At 51.7% G+C, this 22,777-nt stretch overlaps 1 protein-coding gene across 2 annotated transcripts; it reads left to right on the plus strand.

Annotated features, from left to right (window-relative positions):
* The first annotated feature begins 527 nt into the window (after positions 1-527).
* Pcsk9 (proprotein convertase subtilisin/kexin type 9) lies at positions 528-21,904 on the plus strand. 2 transcript variants are annotated; one of them, XM_038333427.1, is made up of 12 exons: positions 528-884; positions 4,961-5,152; positions 7,525-7,663; positions 9,495-9,628; positions 9,842-9,983; positions 14,383-14,579; positions 15,389-15,572; positions 16,455-16,628; positions 16,838-16,986; positions 17,513-17,690; positions 19,116-19,297; positions 20,626-21,904. In XM_038333427.1, the coding sequence occupies exons 1-12, from the start codon at positions 699-701 to the stop codon at positions 20,839-20,841; spliced, it is 2,073 nt and encodes a 690-aa protein (XP_038189355.1). In that variant the 5' UTR covers positions 528-698; the 3' UTR covers positions 20,842-21,904. The 2 variants fall into 2 exon arrangements, with proteins under 2 accessions (XP_038189355.1, XP_038189356.1); XM_038333428.1 differs by having other exon boundaries at positions 529-884; positions 7,525-7,651.
* Positions 21,905-22,777: the final 873 nt, after the last annotated feature.

The raw sequence follows: 22,777 nt of genomic DNA on the forward strand, positions 1-22,777 counted from the left end.
GTGGAGTCTTTGTAGAAACATCCCTGGAGGTGAGTGCAGCTGGAACCTGAAGAAAACAGTTTTCTCCAGGTAGGCTATGGGAACAGAAGGGTGGAGGCCAGGGAGGGGATCCAGGCCGGATGGAGTACAAAGTTTAGACAGGTGGAGAGAAGTCAGCGGGCAGTGAGGAATCTATATCTGACATGGACTAAGGTCATGGGTCACAGGGAGGAGGAGGGCCCAGGTGAGGCTAGTTAATATTGTTGGAGAGAGAAGTAAGGGGATGGCTGGCAGACCCCGGAAACACTGAAGAGGTGGGCTCAGCGTGGCTCTGACTTGGCACCAGGGCTGAAGATGAGAGGCGGGAAAATGTGGCAGGCCCGGCATACAGTCCAATTAGGATTTGGGGTTTCCTCTTCTCTCTGAGCGTCATTTGACGCTGTATGGGGAGGGCGAGGCCGAAATCCGATCCTTTAGTACCCAGGGCCCGTTAATGTTTAATCAGAGAGGATCTTCCGATGGGGTTTGGGGTGGCGTGATCTCCCAGCCCCGAGGCATCCAGCACCCACACCCTGGAAGGCTTTCGCCCCCACGTGGACTCACGGACTGCAGTCTGAGACTGGAGGGCTGAGCTGGGGCTTGGCGCCTCAGAGACATCACAGCCTGCAGCCCGCGCGTCCACGTCCTTCCCAACACCGTGTGAACTTCTCCTCTCGGCGATGGGCACCCGGTGGCCACTGTCGCCACTGCTGCTGCTGCTGTTGTTACTGCACCCTGTGGGCGCTGGTGCCCAGGACGAGGACGCAGACTACGAAGAACTGATGCTAGCCCTCCCGTCCCAGGAGGATGGCCTGGCGGGTGAGATCCCGCATGTGGTCACTGCCACCTTTCGCCGGTGCTCTAAGGTGCGGGCGAGGGATGCTGGGCAACGGTGTGGCTTCGGGCTTGGGGTGGCGTTCTCCGAGGGTCTTCTCTGCTCATACAGTCTTCTGGTGGTCTCTAAGTGCAGCCTCGGGGTGCGGGAGACAAGACGCAGCGCGCAGCTGCACCTTGTGGCAGTGGAAGGGTGGGATAGGGGAGGCCATGTGCTAAATGCTTACTTTAATAAGTGTAGGACGGAGAGGGGGCTACTTGCAGAGAGGGTGTCCTTCGAAGTAAGGTGGCTGGTGACCCGGGGGAGGCTGCGAATTTTTCTCAACTGAGTGCCAATAGTCAGTCATCCTGGGTGTCTGTTGGGGGCTCTGTGGGCCTTGTACTAGAGAAAGGGTATCATACCTGAATGACTTGGGGCACCAGTGGGTGAGTGAATGAGTGGGTGGGGTCAACTTCCTGGGCATATCTGTCCCTGATCCTGGGCCACAGGAAGCACCTGCCTGATCAGGGTGGAGCCATTTTTTCCAAGTTAATCTTCCCAGAGTTCCACTCAGGTTCGCTGCCTGGAAAGGGACTTGGGTTTGGAGGCTGGAGTCACTCACCTGGCTCTGGGGGTCCAGTTACTTTGTCCTGAACTTTCCTGAAAAGGGAAGTAACGGTGCCTTAGGTGACTACATAGGAGATCTGCAGATGTAACCAGGGAAGAGATCACTTGTGGGATTACAGCCTGCGGCAGTGTGACCACCTGGCCACAGCTACTGGGGCAGAAGGCAGAATGGGCTTCCTAGAGCTACCTGTCCCCAGCCAGTGTGCTGGTGGGCTGATGTCAGTTTCTTATCTCAAAACACTCCTGAAAGGGTTCCCTGAACCCTTTACCTAGAGGGACATGGAGTCATGGACAAGGGTAATAGAAGGCATTTTAGGGCCAGGCTTGCCTATAATCTTGGCTCTCAGGAAGCAGAAGCAGAAGGATTGTAAATTCAAGGCCAGCCTGAGCTATATTGCATGATCCTGTCCCCAAAGCAACCATCACAGGAAATGCCGAGTACCCTGTTTGGAGAGGTGAGTGACCAGAAGTGAATGTGAATCCGAGGAGGTCAGGAATGTCCAAAAGGTCACTCGTTCATTCAGTGGCTGTTCTGTGGGAAGAAAATTTAGAATGAAAATCGTTTCTGCCAGGGATTTTCATCCAATCTTTGGTGCACCCCTAGCTTCCAGGAAAGCTCTGCTTCCATTGCAGAGGACTCCCACCCCATTTGTGCCGCTTTTCAATGGGCAGAGGGCATTCTGCATGGAGCTTTGAAGCATATCCAGGAGCTGAGCAAATGAATGAAGGTGGCATGAGAGTTTTCTTCTGGAGAGGAAGTGGCATGGATGAAGGCTCAGAGCTGGGAGAGGCAGAGGAGGCATGAGGCTCACGTGTCTCTGCAGCCCCTGCTCTGTCTTCTGAGGGGTGAGATCCCTTTATGGTTTACCTGATGGTCAATCAGACCTGGTCTGACTCAAGGTTGTTGATAATCTTCAACTCGTCCCATCAGTGCGAATGTGGCTGTGCAGACATTTGCTGCCCTGACCCTTGAGCTGACTCCTCATTGCCCGTGACTGCCTTTCTAAAGTCCAAGAAAGCCGGGCGGTGGTGGCGCACGCCTTTAATCCCAGCACTCGGGAGGCAGAGGCAGGCGGATCTCTGTGAGTTCGAGACCAGCCTGGTCTACAAGAGCTAGCTCCAGGACAGGCTCCAAAGCCACAGAGAAACCCTGTCTCGAAAAACAAAAAAAAAAAAAAAAAAAATAAAGTCCAAGAAACCCCAAGGACGGGGCTTCTCTAGGGGAAGGCAAAGAGTGAATTAAAGTAGAACTCGAGGAGGGGCTTCGAGTTCGGGCTTCAGGCATTAGGTGGCATGGATCTGTGGAAGGGTTTGGAGCAGGGGCTTTGTTCCCAGCCTCACCATTAACTCCTCTCTGGAGGTTTTCTTTTGCCCCCTTCACTGATCACCTCTTCTGCCTCCGTGTGCCAAGCACCCAGCTAGGTGCTGAATACTCTCATCTCTTTGAAGTATCCCTGCAGGTGTATCCTGGGTGTGTTATGGACACACCAACTATATCTGTGACACCAACTATATCTGGGCTTTGAAGAGGTTGAGTGGCTTGCTCGGGGGCCACTGGAGGTGGGATTGAAGTCTGAAACCTTCAGTTTTTCTCCTCCGGGCTGCTCCTGGAGGGGAGTCTGAGGGTGGGAGAGAAGTGAGTTACCTTGGATGGGTCACTGAACGCAGAGGTGTGGCTAGGAAGGCCTCTGGCCCAAGTGGCCTTTTTGTGGAGTCAGCTGAGTGGCCAGGCTTTGGTGGATTCCCTAGAGAGCTGGGTGTGGTGTGGAGACGGCCACGCAGGGCCCATGTCTTCCCTTGCTGCTGACTGCAAAGTTTGAAAACATGTACACCACGGTAACACAAATCCTGCACATCACTGACTTTCCTACACTGTCCTGTCGTGTGAACTCTTCCTGTGGAATATTGTTTACTCCCCTGGGAGGAGGGCCTCTACCCACCAAGATGCTTCCTTTAGCAATGGAGAGTAAACATTCAAGGAGGCTGTGTAAACACCTTTTCAGGCATAGAACTCTTTAGGCTCCGATACAGCAGAGCTGTTTGATTCACTGACTGATCATCATAGGGCATTTGTCTCTCAGACCCTTTCCTTGGTCCTCACCCAAGAATTAGCTATTTAGTGGCAATCACTGTAGAAGAATTAGCATTTTGGTTTTATGCTGTTCAACTAACAGTCTTTTTATGCCACCAAGTCTTGAACTGAAGGGAGTTAGCAGGTTTTAAACAAGTCCTGGCCAGCGTGTCCCAGCAGTGGGGTACAAGGTGATCCACTTCAGCTTTCCCTCTCAACAGTTCCAAAGTATATGGAGATGTAGCTTCAGATGAGGACACAATACATTTAAAACCCTCAAGTGTCCTACAGGGAAGGGAATATTCGCACATATTCTATTCTGAGGAAAAGCATCGACTTTTCGCTTGAGGGACTGGAAATGCACCGGGGCTACAAAGGCAAGGTTAGGGATGCCCCAGGATCCTTCCATTCGGGCTAACTGGATCTCTCAGGACAATGTGAAAGCACAGCTTATATGGAAGTGGAGGAAGGGCTAGCAGAGACCGCTTTGTCTTCTGAAGCAGGAGAAGAAACCAGAAGACTGGCAGCAAGGTGGAGCTGAAGGCTGCAGGCCAGAACTTGTCTACATAGTTCCTGCTTCTGCCCAAAGGGGCTGTCTGTCTGGTGGCTTCTCCTTGCACCAGTAGGATAGAAGCAGTTTGCAAGGATGAATTACTCAGATTCAAAGAGGCCAGGCATTTAATGGGTTCATCTCTCCCTGCCCATGAGCTTGTTCAAAATAACACAAAATATCTTTCAAATAACACAAAATATCTTTTTGTTGTTTTATGTACAGTGTACACTATGGTGGCAGCCAGGAACAGTATGTGTTCATATAATCTAGCATTCAAAGAGATCCACTTTTTTGTAACTCCCCCTCTCCCCCACATACGGTGCTTAGCATCATGTACAATAAGCATATACGGTCACCTCTTTTGCTTTTGGTTTGACCCATGATTGCCCTGGTGTCCTGGAGTGGGCTCCTTGTGTGCTTGCTAGAACCATATACTTCTCATTAGTGTCCCTGTTTGGGTGCCACATGTTTCAATCAGCCAGTGATTAGTGCCACTCAAGATTCAACAGAAACAGGAGACTCAAGGCTGCGCGAGGGTCTTTCATCGGTGTTCTGTGGGGTGCGTATTTGGATAACTCAGAGTCCAGAGCAGGGACAGAGAAACCATGGAAAATATACACATTAATTATTACTCTCACCATACGTGCTCCAGAGACCTAAAGTCTCATGGCCAAATGCAGTAAGCTCCATTGCTAAGATCTTTCCTGGGGCATTCCTTGGGCAGGCGGAAACATTGCTGCCAGGGCACTAAATGAAGGTCTATAGGAAGGAACACACAGATAATGTGGGAAGGTCTGTTCTGTGCATGCTACACTGGGTCACGGTGGGTCCACTGGAACTCTCATGTCCTCTGCTTCTCTTCCTCCCTGGGGACCAGGAGGCCTGGAGGCTGCCAGGCACCTACGTGGTGGTGCTATCAGAGAAGACAGAGCGGCTGCAGATTGAACGAGCCACCCATCGCCTGCAGACCCGGGCTGCCCGCTGGGGCTACGTCATCAAGGTTCTCCACATCTTCTATGACCTCTTCCCTGGCTTCCTGGTGAAGATGAGCCATGACCTGTTGGGCCTGGTGAGCTACCCTCTTGGGCATGGGCCTTCCCAGGAGGGACGGGCTCCCGTTTCGAGGTCTAGACTGACCTTAGTGAATATCTATGAACTCTTTCTGAGTCACAACTGGTGGTTCCTGGTTCCCCGAGTAACTGCCTTGTAACCTGACTGCGTCCCAATGCTGTGTCTACATTCACTGCAGAACAGAAAGAACCACAAGACAGCCAGCAGCAGAGCTTGGCCCCTACCCCATGGCATGACTGCTTGTATCCTTGTCTGTTTTTTTCACTGCCTGTGAGGTCCTATGGGGACATAGGCTCTTTTTGTTTATTTGTTGTATTTTTATGGTTTATTTAACTTTTTATTTTATGTGCATTGGTATGAAGGTGTCAGATCCCCTGCAACTGGATCTTCAGACAGTTGTGAGCTGCCATGTGGATGCTGGGAATTGAACCTGGGTCCTCTGGAAGAGCAGTCAGTTCTCTTAACCACTGAGCCATCTCTCCAGCCCCTATTTGTTATATATTTTTTTTCAAGACAGTGTTTCTATGTGTAGCTTTGGCTGTCCTGGAACTAGCTCTGTAGACCAGGCAGGCCTCTAACTCACTGAGATCCGCCTGCCTCTGCTTCCCGAGTGCTGAGATTAAAGGTGTGCGCTACCAACTCCCCGGCTCTTGTAGAGTTCTGAAAGTGTCGGATTCTTCTCTTCTGGGACAGGGTGTCTCCTCTCCATCACTCCGAGTGCTGCACCTTTCTTTGCTGAAGGAGGTGAAAGGGCTGCAGGCTGTGGCCCGCCCTCCCTGCTCCTCTCCCCAACATGGCACTCAGGTTCTCAGCTGCACACCAGTCCCTTCCCCACTGGGTGCTTTCAGCCTCTCGCACACACTTAGGTCCCAGGGCTCTGGGCCTTGCCCACGCCTCCAGTGTGCACTGTGCATGCATCCAATCTCCTGGCCCCAGGTCACTGCTGCCCCAGGGTTTAAAGCGACTTAACATCTTGTGGGGCATCGATGGGGCATGGACAAGGCCACAATGCAGGGGGACACCGAGTCAGTGCCTTCTGTCTGTCGTCTGTGCACTTCAACAAGCATCTTCTGTCACTGCAGAGGAAGGTGACATCGCCTGAGCCCTTCCCTCCAGCTTAGAGCAAAGGTGGAGACCGACCTGTTGATGCCAGAGCAGTTAGCTGGGGCTGTGTGCTCAGCACAGTGGGGAATAAAAAAGAGACCTGAAGTTCTGGGTGGCAGGCAGGTGCCTACTGATCAGGGCATCCAGCTCTGTCCAGGAGGCCACAGAATTTGCCTGGGAAATTGAGCCTTGGCACCTCAAAAAGTGCCACGGCCAGCTCAGTTTAACTTAGAGCAGAGGTCTCCGTCTCCCAGGACTAACTGTAAGCCAGATGTGGTGATGGTAGTCATCATTTAAGGACTAGAGGAAAATGTGGCTTTTTAAATATACATATATATGTATATATATAATATATATATGTATATTTAAAAAGCCACATTTTATCCATATATATACATATATATGTGTGTATATGTATATATATATATATATATATATATATATATATATATATATATATATATATGGATAGGTTGAGACAGTGTGACAGTGTCATGCTCTATATAGTTCAAGCTGGCCTCCAACTCATGGTTTCCCCAGTTCTGCCTCTGGAGTGCTTGTATTACCAACAGGCACCAACATCCCCACTGAAGGTGGAGTGTTTAAGCAGATGTTAAGTAATGAAACTGACGGAGGGTAGGTTACAGAGCCCTGGGGATACTGAGGCCCCAGTGATGTGGTGGTTTTCCAGGAGGGGGGCATGGAGAGGGGACGCTGAAGCATGGAGAAATGGCACATTACCCGAGGATGTGGCTGCTGTGAGCCTGGCTAAGGAGCAGGGTACAGGCCCCCCTCACTGTCACACTGATGTGGATGCCTCCTGGTAGCTGAACACACTGGCGGCCTCTGCCTGGGAGTCTAGTGCTGTAATCAGTGCAGAGGATAGGGCTGGAGGCAGACACACAATGGTTAGCACTGCCATCCTGATCTGAGTGTGAGATTTAGGCACTAAGATTCCTGACCGCCTCCTCGACGCTGGGCATAGCCTGACTCCTAGGAGAGATGTGGAGACCAGAATCCTTTTGACCAATCACATGGGTTCATCCACTGGAGTTACAGAGCACTGTGTTCCCTAACCAGAGAGGAGTGAGGACACTTAGCCTGTGGTCTGTCTGGCTTCTGGGCCCCGGGAGGGAGACTTTGGGAGAATGTTAGTACGTGCTGGTTAGAGACACGGACAGCAATTGGCTCAGGTTTGGGTGATGTGGGCTGCAGTTAGCTGGGGGGCTTTTGAAGCTAAGTGATATGGCTCTCTGGCTTCCATAGGCCTTGCAGCTGCCCCATGTGGAGTACATTGAGGAAGATTCCTATGTCTTTGCCCAGAGCATCCCCTGGAACCTGGATCGGATTATGCCAGCAGGGCACCAGACAGAGGAACACAGCTCCTCCTCCAGTAAGGTCCCCAGTAAGCCTCCAGCTTCCGTGTGTTTTGCTATGACCCCCTCCCCCCCCCCCCCCCCCCCCCCCCCCCGCTTGCTAGGGCTCCAGAATCTGCACTGATCTCTTCTGTCCTCTCTGCATCACATGCAGAGTGCTAGAGTCTTCCCTTAAATGACCCTCCCTCCAGCTTCTCGTCCCTGTCGGCTTCATTCCCCCCCCATCTGCACAGGCCCCTAATGCTTTACTTCTCTCAGGGAAGAGGCTAAGCCTGTCTGACCCGCTCTCTGTGGGATACCCAGCTCTGTAGCCTGGGACAGACCTCTCAGTAGGACAAACACAGCCCACTGCAGCTGCTCCCATCTGGAAATCTAGTCTCCCAGTTCACCCTGCCCCCTCTCTCCAGTACCATCCAATCAGCTGGAGACTCTCTGCATCTGTCACTAGGTCTTCTCCGCCTAGTGTGTCTCATTTTCAGAGATAGAAGAAGGTGACCGGGTCTGGTAGGATTGTGTGTGATACAGAGTCAGAAAAGTGACGGGCACCTGCTTTGGGAAAGGAGCAGGTTCTGCGGAGTGTGAAGTGTCTGTCCCCTGTGGAGCTTCTAGTATGTAAGGAAGGTTAGTCTGTTGCTTAAACAGATGGAGTATGGATTATGTGAGATCGTTGAAGCCTTGTAGCTAGCTGGGAGTGTCTGAGCGCCTTAGGCTGCATCCAGCCAGCCAGAGTGCCCCCTGGGGTGGCCACAGAGCTCTCCTCTGGGACACCTTGCCCTGCTCCCTTACCATACCTACTAAGACTGAAGTTGGCCTGAGGCCTGCTAGGAAGGTACTCTAGGACTTAACTGTATCCCCAGCTCCAGGATGAGATTTTTTTTTAAAAGATACATTCATCTTTATTTTCTGTGTGTACGTGTATTTTCTAAATGTATGTATATGCACCATGTGCACACAGTTTCCGCAGAGGCTAGAAGCGGGCATTGGGTCTTCTGGAGTTGGGGTTACAGATGGTCATTGGCCTCTATGTGGGTGATGGGAAGAGAACCTAGTTCCCGTCCAAGAGTAACAAGTGCTCTCAGTCATTGAACCATCTCTCTAGTCCCCCAGGATGAGAACTTTTGAGAGTGGCTGTCACCTTGGGCTCCTCCTTCCCTCCCCATCCTCCTAGCTCTCTCTCCCTCCATAGGAAACAGGTATGTGCTATCCTCCACAGCCTCCCACACCAAGCCTGCACAAGCACCCTCCCACCCCGCCCCTTGTCTCACACAGTGCTTACCTCCTGCCTTGTGCCTGCTTCTTAGAGACTCTCACCCTCTCAGGGATGGAAGGTGCAGGTGCCAGGTTCACAGTGATCATCCTGTGCTGAGTTCCCACCTGGCCTCACTGGAGGAAGAAAGAGCCCTGGGCTTAACTGGCCCTGGCTGGTGAATGTGTGGGCTCAAGAGCCTCAGTTTCCTCTCTGGGAATGTGCCAACCAGGATGCCAGGCAGCCCTGTTGGTTTCTTTTCAGCCGCTGTCTCAGTGAGCTGTAAGAGGCTTATGCTTGAGAGGCTGGTTTATTTTACACTATGATATTATGCTTTGAATGTTCCTATTGTTGTCTTACATGGAACTGGATTGCTTAGCTCACCCCTGGATCTGTCGATTGCCAGCTACCGGCTTTGCGCAACTCCCACTCTGCTCTCTCTGTGCCTCACTCCTTGTGGTAAAATAGATCAGTAGCATGTAGCTTGCAAAGAGCATGGGGAGACTCCGTGAGCTGTCTGATATGTAGGGTGGCAGACATCTCAGGACGTAGCAACAGCCTTAACCCCACAACTATTCTCTCCCCTTCCATTCTGCGAACGTTGCCATGGGAAGATGGAAGTGGCCAGGTAGAGGTGTATCTCTTAGATACCAGCATCCAGAGTGACCATCGGGAAATTGAGGGCAGGGTCACCATCACTGACTTCAACAGTGTGCCTGAGGAGGATGGGACACGCTTCCACAGACAGGTGAGCATCTCAGACTCCCACTTCATCTCAGAGGTTGGGCAGAGGTGAGCAGAGGTGCCACACACCCCGCCCTGCCCCACCCTGAGCATCCTGTCAGTACTGCCTGACTTTCCCTGCCATCTGTGGGGTGGGATGTCAGTCTGTCCAGGTATCTGCTGATATATCATGGGGTGAGGAGAGTCATCTCACATGATCCCTTTGTCGATTGAGCAGGCCAGCAAGTGTGACAGCCATGGCACCCACCTGGCAGGTGTGGTCAGCGGCCGGGATGCCGGTGTAGCCAAGGGCACCAGCCTGCACAGTCTGCGTGTGCTCAACTGTCAAGGAAAGGGCACGGTCAGCAGCACCCTCATAGGTGAGTGGCTCTCTGTCCTCGGTGAGAAGGTAGGCAACGCTTAACAGGAACCAAGGTCTCATAGTCAGGCCGTCTGTGCTACAGTTTAGGGTGATAGAGTCGGCATGGTCCTAGAGATGAAGAATGCGGGGGAGGGGGGGCAGAGGCTTGGGAGGAGCAGGGCTCATTCCAGGTGGGTCTCTGGGTGAGTGCTCTTCCACTGTGCTCCACTCTTCCCCATCAGGGCTTTTACAGTGCTGGTTTTTTATAATGTAGCATTAGACTTGCAAAGCCCTGGTGGTAGAAGGTGGTAGAAATTGTCTTTCCCCATCCCTTTGCTTGCCACCAAAGGCAGGGCACTTATTCGGCAGGGGAACTGCAGCAGATCTTTCCAGTCTTCTTCAGGTCACTCCATTAGTCTGCTCCAGAAGGTACCCAGAGGGCTAGCACATTGGGATGTAGGTAGAGGAAAGAGAGTGAGGGAGCCCTGGCTTATTGCCTCTCAGTGTGCTGGGCATGTGAGTACATGGCTTGGCATGAGATGCTTGTTAAATGGCCAGTACTCACAGCCAGGGAGGGTGATTTGGCTAGGGCCCATAGCTGAAGCCTGCCAGCCTCTAGGGGAAGGAGAGGCTAATTAATGGTTTGACTACCACCAACCTAGTCAGATGCTGGTCCTGAGCCGGCCCAGGCAGCATATGGGAACCAACATGGCCTATGAACCCTGCCTGGGCCTTCAGTTGTTATCTATCTATCTATCTATCTATCTATCTATCTATCTATCTATCTATCTATCCATCCATCCATTCTTCCATCCATTGATTCATTTATCTATTTTTATGAACATGAATGTTTTGCCTGTATGTGTACCAGGTACATACCTGGTGTCCACAGAGGTCAGAAGAGGGCGTCAAATCCTCTGGAACTAGAACTACAGTTGGTTGTGAGTTACCACGTAGATGCTGGGAACTAAAGCCTGGTCCTCTTTAAGAGCATCAAGTGATCTTGACCACTGAGTCATCTTTCCCACTCCATGCGTGGGATTTAGCGCACAGTCATTGACACACATTTAAATCAATAGCCTCTGTCCCATCAGTGACCTTTTGTGCCTGTCCCACCCCCTTATTGACTAACCCCAGTCCAGCTTGCCATCCTGAAGGCCACTGTGTAGAAAAAGACTGTTCATTCCCTGGAAGTCGTTACTCAGGCCAGGCTAAGCTTCTGGAGGGCTTCTTGTGGAAGATGCTCCCTGCTTCCAGGCCCCCACCAGTGTATAGAAAGCTCCTAGTGAATTCATTACAGGGCAGAGTGGGCTTAGCATGAGGGAGTTATTGTATCCACTCTGGCTGCATGATTCTTTGCATGAAGCTGAGGTGTAAGCACAGTTCCACACAAGCCAGGACCTGGTAGCCAGCTGTAATCACAGACGTCACCTACACACCTGTGTCTGCTTCACTGTCCCTGCCTCCTCCTGGTACAATGGGCCTCTCCAGCCAGCCCTTATGCATATGGTCCTGGACTCCAGTTCCTAACTCAGCCACAGCCTCCCAGGGACAGCCAGACTTAGAAGGTTCTGAGAGGTTGTCTTGGCTATACTGTATGTGGCAGAACAGGAGCCTGAACGGGAATGAAGCTGTCAGGACTGGACAGCTAGGGTCTCCAGGTTAAGGGCTGACAAGAATTAAAGTGTTGGTAGATTTGATCTTCACGCTCATTCAAAGCAGAGTGTCGCAGATGTTGAGCGGACACATCTTTGGGGTGGAGAGTTGCAGGAGTCTGTGGTATCTTTAACTCCTGAGATACAAACAGCATCAGTCCCTGTTTTATAAAGGGCGGTTTGGCAGCTTGTGAGTGGGTGCCAGGGTTAATCTGGGTACAATAGTGTGGTGAGGGGCCTCTGAGCAGGCCTCAATAGGAATTCTTTCTTTCTTTCTTTCTTTCTTTCTTTCTTTCTTTCTTTCTTCCTTCCTTCCTTCTTTTTTTTGAACTTTCTATTCAAGATCTTTTGATAACATTTTAATCTATTCTTTGAAAGTTTCATACATGTCTATAATATAAATTGATCATGTCCACCCTCCTCCACTTCCCTCCCCAACTCCCCCAGGATCCCCTCCATCACAGTTCACTCCCAACTTCATGGAGGACTAGGAATTTTCCAGAAAGGCATAAAACAAAGTTTGGCGAGGATCTTATAAAGTTTGCATATTCAGGTTCCCTGAGAAGTTGGTGTGAACAAGTTAAGAGAAAATGTTTACCTTTTTAAAGCTAGTGTATTTTTTAATTCATTATTTATTTGACAAATTCATACATGTGTATATTTTGGTCATTTTATCTCCTATTATCTTCTCTTACTCCTCACCCCTATGTGGAACCCCCTCTTTTTTCCAGCAGGTCTCCCTCCTATTTTCATGTCTTTTGTTTGCTAGTTTGCTTTGTGACCCACTGAGTTTCATGACTGTTGCTGCCATGAACACGAGTGGGGGTATTTACTGGTGAATGAGCAACTTAACAATGCACCGCTGAAGAAAATGATATCCCTCACCCCAGCTGCCATTACCTGCTAGTAGCTGCCTAGGGAAGTGTGGGGCTTCACAAACCCCTCTGCCATCCATGAGAGTTACCCATCTTGTAAGGTAACCATGGTTACCGTGAGTTCATGAGTGCAATGGCCTAGTCGTGTTCAGAAGATAACACACTCCTTCCCATCCCCTGGTTCTTAGATTCGTTCTCACCCCCTCTTCTGTGATGCTTCTTGAGCCTTGTAGGAGAGGGGTTGGTAAGGATGCCCTGTTAGGGCTGAACACCCACTGTCTCTTATTCTCAGAACTTGAACCAGTTTCTGCACTCACTGCTGTCAGGTCCAAAAAGCAGCTTCTTGGACCAAGGTTGAGAGTAGCACACATCTGTGGGCATCAGCCTGAGTATTTATAATGCAGTTTGGCAATAGGACTGTTTATCAAAACAACAGTAGTAGGTTTCCCCTTAGGGCCTAGGACCTTCCCAGCCATGATTCTCTGACTGGGTTTACAGCACCAGGTATAAATCCCTTCTTTGGAGTGGGCCTCAGAACCAATCAGAAAGTGGTTGGTTACCCTCTTGTAGTTGTGCCATTATAGCAACAGGAAGCATGCGGTGCTAGGCAGATTGGTCTTGAACTCCCAGGGCTTACAGCTGGGTAAGACAGTTGGCTTTTCCCTTTCACCAGCCTGCATAGCACCCTTCAGCTGTGCGGGCCAGGCAGCAGGGAGGAAGCTTCCAGCTCAGTTCTAGCTCAGTTCTAGCCCTGTGTATTAGTTAGGGCTCTCTATAGCCAGCTTATAGAAAGAATATCTCTCTCTCTCTCTCTCTCTATATATATATATATATATATATATATATATTCTTTATATATATACTTTATATATAGAGAGATTCATATATATATAGATTCTTTATATATATTCTTTATATAGAGAGATTCATATATATATATAGATTCTTTATATATATAGAGATTCATATATATATAGAGAGAGAGAGTAAGAGAAAGAGAAAGAGAGAGAAAGAGAGAGAGAGAGAGAGAGAGAGAGAGAGAGAGAGAGAGAGAATCTGCAAGAATGACTTACAGCCCCAGCTAACCAATAATGGCTGGCTATGAATGGGGAGTCCAAGACTCCAATAGTTGCTCCATCCACGAGGCTAGTTATCTCAGCTGCTCTTCAGTATATGCTGGAACCCCAAAGCAATAGACTCTAATGCCAGTGAGGGAATGGACTCGCTAGTAAGGCAAGAGCAAGCACTCAAAGAGCAAAAGCTTCCTTCTTCCATGTCCTTATATAGGCTTCCAGCAGAAGGTGTGGCCCAGACAAGAGGTGGGTTTTCCCAGCTCAGGTCTGGATTAAAGGTGTGTCTTCCCACCTCAAAGATCTGGATTAGAAGTGGATTTTCCCACTCCAAATTAAGCAAATCTCCCTCACAGCTGTGCCCTCCATTTTTTTGGTTTTAGTTAATACCAGGTGTAATCTAGTTGACAACCGAGAATAACCATCACTTCCTGCAACCCAAAGTGTGTGGTGTTTCCAGCAATAATGTCTCACCCATCTCATTCTGGGGAACACTTGGCTCCTTTAGTTTTGAGTCTAAACTCAAGTCTAGAGGGCAGAATTCTTCCTTCAGGGAACCAGTCTTTTTCTCTCCCAGCATTTAATAGATTGGGTGAAGCCCACCAAAAATGGAAGTCATCCACTTTACTCAAAGAAATTGAATAAATGATTTCAATGTCAGTCATATGTAAAACTACTTTTGAGGCAGCAATCAGGTTTGGTTAAGCAACAGGGCACCGAACTATCACAAAGTGATTCATCGCACCATGCCTTTAGGCAAGGAACGGGAAGAGGAAAGCACGCCTTTCCAGAAGGGGACATTTTTTTTTTTTTTTCAGGCCTGGAGTTTATTTGGAAAAGCCAGCTAACCCAGCCTTCGGGGCCATTGGTGGTGCTGCTGCCCCTGGCGGGTGGGTATAGCCGGATCCTCAACACCGCTTGCCAGCACCTGGCAAGGACTGGGGCAGTGCTGGTTGCTGCAGCTGGCAACTTCCGGGATGATGCCTGCCTCTACTCCCCAGCCTCTGCCCCAGAGGTAGGTGCAGTGCTGTCCCCCCAGAACCAAGGGAAGGTAACAAATGCCCCCCGTCCCTGCTGGCTGAGCTCCCAGGGCTGAAAGTGGTTAGAGCTCCCAAGTGAGACCTTGGTGGGACTCATGCCTTCTCCATCCCAACCAACTGTCCTGTCCAGTCCCTTAACCTCCCTTCTCGTTTCCAGTTCTCCACCCATAACTGACCCTAGTGAGACTGGAGGCTACAGCCAGCCCCAAAGCCCTCATGTAATGACCATCGGCATATCCACCATGTCTGGGACTGTGGCAGGTGCATCCTGGGAGGGGCCTCCCTGGAGTAGCTGACAGTCCAGTGGGTCCATCTTCATCTGGGGGACACCTGAAGGGCAGTGGACTCTTAATGCTGGAAGTGTAGGAGTGGGAGGTACCTGTCCCAGTTCAAGCCTTGCTATAACCCAGCCTGCCCTCCCTGACCATCAGGGATTACCAAACTGCTGGATTTAACATTGCCACGGCCCAGCATGTCTCTTCCTCCTGGCCTGGCTTAGGCTTCTACACAGTACCATGCCTGCCTGACCGAAGAAGCGTTCCTCCTCAGTCTCTTCATTACAACATGGGCTCCACAGGGAATCAGGAATGGGGTCCAGCACATTGTGGGGATCTCTGGCCAAGGCGAAATGCCAGCATTCTCCCCAGGAGCTGCCTTTCTCACAGGGGACGGCATTTCATTGGCACACAAGGGGGCGTTTGAGTTGGCTAATCCAGAGGCAAGATTTTTCTATCCCCATTGTGGCCCTCATCTTTCTCTGCCACCCACCTTCTTACCTTGCCAGGTCATCACAGTTGGGGCCACCAATGTCCACGACCAGCCAGTCACCCTGGGAGCCTTGGGGACCAACTTTGGACGCTGCGTCGACCTCTTTGCTCCCGGGAAGGACATCATTGGTGCTTCCAGTGACTGCAGCACATGCTTCACATCACAGAGTGGGACATCACAGGCTGCCGCTCATGTGGCTGGTGAGTCACCACCCCGCCATCCTGCCACCATGGACTTTTGGCGGGCAGCAGGATCCGTACCCTGACCCACTGGGACAGGTTCTGAGCCCAAGAGTGCCTGTGGTGAGCAGCTCTCTGTCAGTGTGTCTGAGGAGGAGGTGTCTGTTTTGGATTGTGACTTTAGAAGGTTCACCCCATGGTCACTTGGCACTTTTATTTTAGGGCATACCATGGTGGGGAGTGTGCAGCAGAGCAAGACTCCCCTGTTGTGGCTGGAAAGCAGAGAGGGCTTTTGACTATGACACACCCCTGATGACCTATTTCTATTAGGACACATCTTCTCCTCCAATGACCAAGCCATCAACATTTATGTTTTTTGGGTTTTTTTTTTTGGGGGGGGGGTATTTAAGAATCATCACAATGTCCTGAAGAACACTGGGTATACCAGGTTGCACAAACCAATGGAAGAGAAAGCAGTCAGGGCTGTCGGAGCCCCACGGAGGCACCTGTACAGCCTGGAGGTCAAGGAGGCCTCCCTGGAGGAGGGAAGTTTGATGTAGGGTTTGGTGGACGGCTTCCCCTAGCAACCGCCTGCAGTTGCCGAGGCCCACAGGCAGGAGAGGGTGTCTTCTCACCCGACTTTTCACTAAGTGAAGGATTGCAGGCATTTACATTCCAGATGAATAGGTTTTATACGTGTGTGCATGTGTGTGTGTGTGTGCACGAAACGTGTGTGTGTGTGTGTGTGCGTGTGTCTGTGTGTGTGTGTGTGTGTGTGTGCGTGTGTCTGTGTGTGTGTGTGTGTGTGTGCATGCAAGTGTTTGTTCCTTCGTGTGCACCAGGGCAGGAGTCCTGTGGCTGGGAAGGAGGGCCAGGCCACCTTCTCTCATTCTGCGCCCCCAGGCATCGTAGCCAGGATGCTGACCCTGGAGCCGGAGCTCACCCTGGCTGAGCTGCGGCAGAAGTTGATCCACTTTTCCACCAAAGATGTCATCAACATGGCCTGGTTCCCTGAGGATCAGCGGGTGCTAACCCCCAACCTGGTGGCCATACTGCCTCCCAGCACTCATGGGACAGGTGAGCAGGGTGACAGGGAGGGCATGCTGTCCCCTTCCTTGTCCTCACAAGAGGGTTTTCTTTCCTTAGCGAGAGTTTAACAGCAGAAGCTTTGAAAGGGCTTGATGACATTTTCACGATGGTATTCCCATGGGGAAACAGTGAGCTTGAAGGCCCTTCTTTCCTGCCATCAGCATCCCAAGACCCTGTTCATCCAGGACTCGTTACAGGTGGGCAGCTGCTCTGCAGGACGGTGTGGTCGGCACACTCGGGGCCCACACGGACGGCAACTGTTGCAGCCCACTGTGCCCCAGAAGAGGAGCTGCTGAGTTGCTCCAGCTTCTCCAGGAGCGGGAGGCGACGGGGTGATCGGATAGAGGTACCTTGGCCCTGTGCGTGTGTCTGTCTATCCCCCAACCAGTCCCGGCCCTCAGCAGCTGTAGCTGGTTGGTCCCTGAGTCTTCTAGTTCCCATCTTCAGGCTTAAAGGCGTGGTCAGAGATCCACATCCAGGGTGAGCAGTGTCCACTGGGCATGCAGTCAGGGCCTTGTGGTGATGGAACATTTTAAGAGCTGCTTCACTGTGCTGGTCTTTGGAGCTGGGGTAAGGGGTATGCAGATGCTGGATCCTAGGGCCAGCCCCTGTGACACTTCCTAGCTGGGGCTGGAGCTGGTGTGTCAGCCGCCTGATGTCTCCACTTGGAAGCAGAGTCTTGGTGTCTGGAAATTTTATGATGGAGCTGCCTGGAGATGGAACAGTCTGGGGCCTGGACAAGCTCCTTGTCTCTATAGCAGTGGGTGTAAGGATAATGCTGAGAGTTCCCAGGGTCCCAGTTAGGTGTCCCTATACTTTTGTCCCAGCCCTGTATTCTTTCTTACTGGTTCTTGTTTTTCTGTGGCCCTCAGACCACAGGGGGCCAGCAGGTCTGCAAGGCCCTCAATGCATTTGGGGGTGAGGGTGTCTACGCTGTCGCTAGGTGCTGCCTGCTTCCCCATGCCAACTGTAGCATCCACACTACCCCTGCTGCCAGAGCTAGCCTGGAGACCCATGTCCGCTGCCGCCAGAAGGACCATGTGCTCACAGGTAGGAATCCAGTGCAAGCTGGGAGAAAGAGGCTGTGTTTTTAAGTGCTTAACTCCAGAGCCTGGTCCTCTAGAGCCCGAGACCCAGGGCCCATCTTAAGCTTTGCTTGCATGTAGTGCGATCCTCTTCCTCCTTGGTTTCCTTCTGCAAGAGAGGGGTGGAGGCAGTGCCTCCTCAGGGGTGATAATGGCTGGGTAAGATGGCACATAGGCTGAGGAGGCCTAGTGTCACCCAAGGGAAGGCTCTAAGGCCTGTCTCCAAGGGGGCGACTTCACTTTGAGTTCTGGCACTCAACAGTGGGATCAAGTCCTTTATCAGTCCTGTGCTCGGTTTCTTCACCACGAAGTGAAAGGATGCATGCCAAGCATGTTAGCCTGGTCCTGGAACAAGGTATATTAGCTGTCCTTGTCATCTCACTGCCCTGCCTCTGGGCGAGGGAGCCAGAAACATCCCCAGGCAGTAGTAGAAATCACAGGCGAAGACATTGAGTGCCATTAGGGGTTGGTGGCTCTCAGGTCAGAAGGCTGAGCAATCCCGTGTGGATAGGGAATGTGGAGCACATGAAGGGGTCCCTGGGAATTGCTTGCTCAGGGACAGATTCCAGTGGACTACAGGCTGGGAAGCCACTGAAGGTTCCAGAGTGAAGGGTGGGGTGGGCCGAGCCTTGGCACAGAATGGGTGTGCAGGGGGCAGATGAGCCTAGTGGGTGACTGCAGCTCCCTAGCCATGCTGGTTGCACTTCTGTTCTGGGCTCTCTTGGATTTGGGAGTGTCAACAGCTAAGTCCCAGGGCAGGTCTGGAGCAGTGAAAGCCTTTGACCTTCTCTATCTGCAGCCTAGCAGAACTCCACTCCCCAGTGAAGGAAGCTGCCTCTCCAGGTGAACTGGCTCTACTGAGGTCCTGTAGCTAGGGCACAGGGCTCTCCAGTCCCAAACTCTGTAATATGCAGTCTTTGCCATGCATCGTTCTATGCTGGGACTTCACACATACTGCCTAAATTCTTCTGCTTGCAATGTTACAGAAGGGAAACTGAGGCTTGGTATAGCTGAGTATGACCCCTATCTATGATTTTGTAGCTGTAGGTGTCCCAGGCAGATCTGGGTTCATGCCTTAACTTTTGGTGGTAGGCTGGGGAAGGAACTCAGAGGCTCTGAGCACCTCAGGCTGAGGAGCCCTGTCCTGTCCCCCAGTCCCCTTCTCTGGGTGGGAAGACCATGCTTTTCTTAAGAAAGCAAGGCTCCAAGAGGTTGAATGGCTCTGCCAAGGCCATCCAGATGGTCAGTGGCAGAAGTGACAATCCAGGAATCCTGTCGCTCAAGCCAGCAACATCTATTCTACTCTGTGCTGAAGTAGCATCCGTTTGGGGGCAGAAAGACAGGAGGTCCACAAAACCCCAGTGTCTGAGCTGGATGCCTTCTGTTCTAGGCTGTAGCTTCCACTGGGAGGTGGAAAACACCGGTATCCTGCGGCAGGCTGTGCCAAGGTCCAGACATCGGCCTGGCCAGTGTGTTGGCTACCAGGAGGCCAGCGTCCACGCTTCTTGTTGCCATGCCCCAGGCCTGGAGTGCAAAATCAAGGAGCATGGGATTTCAGGTCCTGCAGAGCAGGTGAAGGGGTTGGTGGTGACTGGGTACCTGGGTCTTGTGGGGTGGCTGCCACCTGTCCTGTGTTGCTGGTACCCTGTGCTATTATGTGTTAGGGTAGGTGGTGGGTGAGCCAGGCAGTTTTTACTGTTGTATGTACAGTACATATGTGTTTGTGAATGGCAGGCAGGGCTGGTTTTGCTCTTGTCCAGATAAGCAAGGCTCGTTACCCACCCTGTTCCTCTTTGAAAGCATGTATGACCATGGCAAGTGGGAAAGAAACAGTGCCTGAGTGCTTTCTGACCCAGCCATTATTAAGGCTGCTGGGAGGCAGCTGGGGCAGGTACTCTGCAGAGTCTGGACACAGAGCCATGCAGATGTGACTCAGAGGGACAGCTAAGTGAAGGGTGAGGGAGGGAAGGGAAGGAGCCCTGAGACCTGACAGCTGGCCTTTTGGAGCCTGAGACAGAAGGCTCTGGGGGGCGGGATGGAGTGGGGCTGGAAGATGCGCTATGAAGGGGAATCTCAGTTCTCACTTTTATGTAACGCATAAAAGTTTATGTGAGCACAGGTACCTTGTGGCTGGCTCCCTACTGGTCGAGGTCCTAGACTAGGTAGAGGTTCCAGCTAAGCCCACCAGGAGTGTCCACTCTGGTGGGAAGACAGTAAACAAAGTTACAGAGTACCAAGAGGATAAGATGGAGTAGGATGGAGCAGGAGGAGTGGTGGGTTGAGGCACCCATGGGATGGGATGGAGCCTTCATCAGGAACAATGTTTCTGGCAGAGGAAACAGCCAAGGCCAGGAGGGATGACAGCAATGTCTTGAGTAACAGAATCATCCAGGCCAGTAGGGCAGGATGGGACTCAGAGGTCTGTGGAGAAAGGATGGGGGGAGAGGGGGCTAAAGCGCCAGTCAGGCCTTAGGGATTGCTGCGTGATGCAGCCATATAGGGGTGAGTGTGCTCTGACCTGGGGGTTGACCAGGCACACAGTGGCTGCCCTGGGAAGAGGTGGCAGGGAACATGCAGTGGTCCAGCCTAGGAGGTGAGAGCCTAGGCTGGGGTAGGAGATGTGGGGAGGTACTGCAGGTCTGGAGATGGGTGTGGGTAAGGAGGAAGAATGGGTTTGAGGTTTCTGTTGAGCCTCTGAACAGATGGTGTTAGCATTAAATGGGATGGAAGGCTGCAGAGATGCTGACGTTGAGGGTGTGAAGGAGGCCGAGTTAGCTGTCTGTCCTGGAAGGAGTGTGCTGGTTTCTGTTGGGTGCAGCCCTATCTGGGCCTGAGAGGCTGTGGAGTTTTGACAGCCTCCAAGTCCCCGACACAAGCTTTCTTCCTCTGGACTCTGGCAGGTCACCGTGGCCTGTGAGGCAGGCTGGACCCTGACTGGATGCAATGTTCTCCCTGGGGCATCCATCACTCTGGGGGCCTATGCCGTGGACAACACGTGTGTGGCAAAAGCTCGTGGCACTGATACAGCAGGCAGGACCAGCAAGGAAGCCACAGTAGCTGCTGCCATCTGCTGCCGGAGTCGGCCTTCAGCCAAGGCCTCGTGGGATCACCAGTGACAGTCTCGGGCAGGGATGGTGCCTGCCACTGGTTGCAGATATACCTGCCTGGCTCTCCTGTAGCTGGCCACGGGTGGAGAGAATCTTTCTGGGAGAACTTGGTGTCTCACCCTGGATACCCCTTCCTGGTGTACGTGTAGGGAAGCCCTTACCTCATCGTGGGGCCTGTGGTTGGCTCCGGCCAGCTGCTCTAGTTACCAGAGCCTGTAGGCACTTGCTGCAAGGATTGCATTCAGTCCTCAGGCCTCCAGGGTATATTTATCCTGTGGGAAGGTAATGAGGGAGACCCTTGGCTGTCCAGAGACCAAGTGCCGGACTGGGAAATTGAGTGTGAAAGTTGCTGGGACCCCTTACAGCCTGCTCACATTGGAGAGACTATTTTGGGATCCCTGATTAAATTCGGATCAGTTCTGAACACATCTAGGGGTGATGATGAAATCTAGCCAGTAGTGGATCCAGCCGTGAGGCCATGGACATCTTCCAGATGTCATCATCTGTTGCACCCCAGGCTTTGGCCCTGCTCAGGATAACTGGCTGTAAGCTCCCAGCTGACTTTGCACTTGAGAGCCACACAGTGCTTACCCCACCCCACCCCCACTACTACCCTGCACAGTAAAGACCGGCAGCCTTGCTTTGTGGAGGGAGAAGACAGGACCAGGGAGGGGAGTGCCTGGTGATGTCACACAGCCAGTGGTGTCAGGACATAAATCCAGAGTGGTTGGCCCTGAAGCTATGCCTCTTGGGAGTACCAGGCTGGGCACCCTATTTCTGAAACAAATGAGACAGAGGAAAGTCTGTGCTTCAGCAGTTTGTCCTTCCCATGGCTACCACAGCCCCCACTCACATGGACCGTGTGGAGAACGGCGAAGCGACAGAGGACTGACTGTGCCAAGGCCACACAAGCTGACAAGATCACTTCTATCCTCTCAGCTTCTTCTGCCTTTTTATAGTAAGCTTTCCCTACTCGTATTGCTTTTGTAACTTGATATTTATTCTGGGTTTTGTAGAGTTTTTATTACGTAGTGAGTTTTCAGAATAAAAGCAGTTGATGTGACTACCTGCACCCGACTAAGAGGCTGCCTGCTTACCAAGCGCAACCATCTGCTGGGTGCTGGGGTGCACGGGCCTGTAATGGGAACGCTCTCCTGGTGCCCATTCTAGGAATGCAGTAACTGTCTTCCTGTAGCCTCCTGACTCCTCAGAGTCCTGGCACTTTGTCTTGGAGAACCTGGTTCCCTTGGGCATTCTAGATTCTTAAGGCTCCTGCCCACCAGCACGCCCAGTTCCCAATACCTCATCCATCTCTACCCAGTGAAGGTGCAGAGCGCAGCAGAGTTTGTGGACTCATTCGCTCCCGAGTCTGTGGGTGTTCCTCAGGCAGACCATGGTTGCTCCTGATCGGAAGTGAAGCATGCTCAGATCTCTTCCCAATGTGTGATATGAAAATATCACCCTCATCCAGTGTTATCTCTGGATATCACTGTCTTAAGAAAAGTCTACGTTTATACAGCCTATATAGCGAATGGATCTGCCAAAAATCTCCCAATTGTTTTCTGAACATTAGTGTCATGTGTGGAAAGTACTCTAGTTGACGGATGCTAATGGCTCAAATGTCAGAATGGTGTTTTGGCACCAGAGCCACTGGTACTTGTGCTTTCAGCCCAGCTGTGATCGCTGCTGTCCCCTACATGGCAAAGGACCACATGCTGGTTGGTCAGAGAGCCACACATGGACAGCTGGCTCCTGCAGATGGTTGGCAGGCATTCACCAAGGATTGGAAGGAAGGGCTTGGCCTGCAGGGAGTGGAAGATGTAGTACTAAGGGGATAGGACCCATGTGAACAATGTAGGCCACCAGGAATGACTGGTCAGAGCAGGAAACTTAGCTTGAGACTCCTTCTGAAAGCTGAGGCTACAGGTCCTGAGCCCATCATTGT

The sequence above is a fragment of the Arvicola amphibius genome, chromosome 6 (genome assembly GCF_903992535.2).
Source record: "Arvicola amphibius chromosome 6, mArvAmp1.2, whole genome shotgun sequence".
NCBI classification, from domain to species: Eukaryota; Metazoa; Chordata; class Mammalia; order Rodentia; family Cricetidae; genus Arvicola; species Arvicola amphibius.

Coding starts and splice junctions, on each gene's coding strand:
- Pcsk9 (XM_038333427.1), top strand. CDS start 699: ATGGGCACCCGGTGGCCACTGTCGCCACTGCTGCTGCTGCTGTTGTTA. Junction 5,153..7,524: donor GCCATGACCTGTTGGGCCTG/GTGAGCTACCCT, acceptor TGGCTTCCATAG/GCCTTGCAGCTGCCCCATGT. Junction 14,580..15,388: donor CCCCAGCCTCTGCCCCAGAG/GTAGGTGCAGTG, acceptor TTACCTTGCCAG/GTCATCACAGTTGGGGCCAC.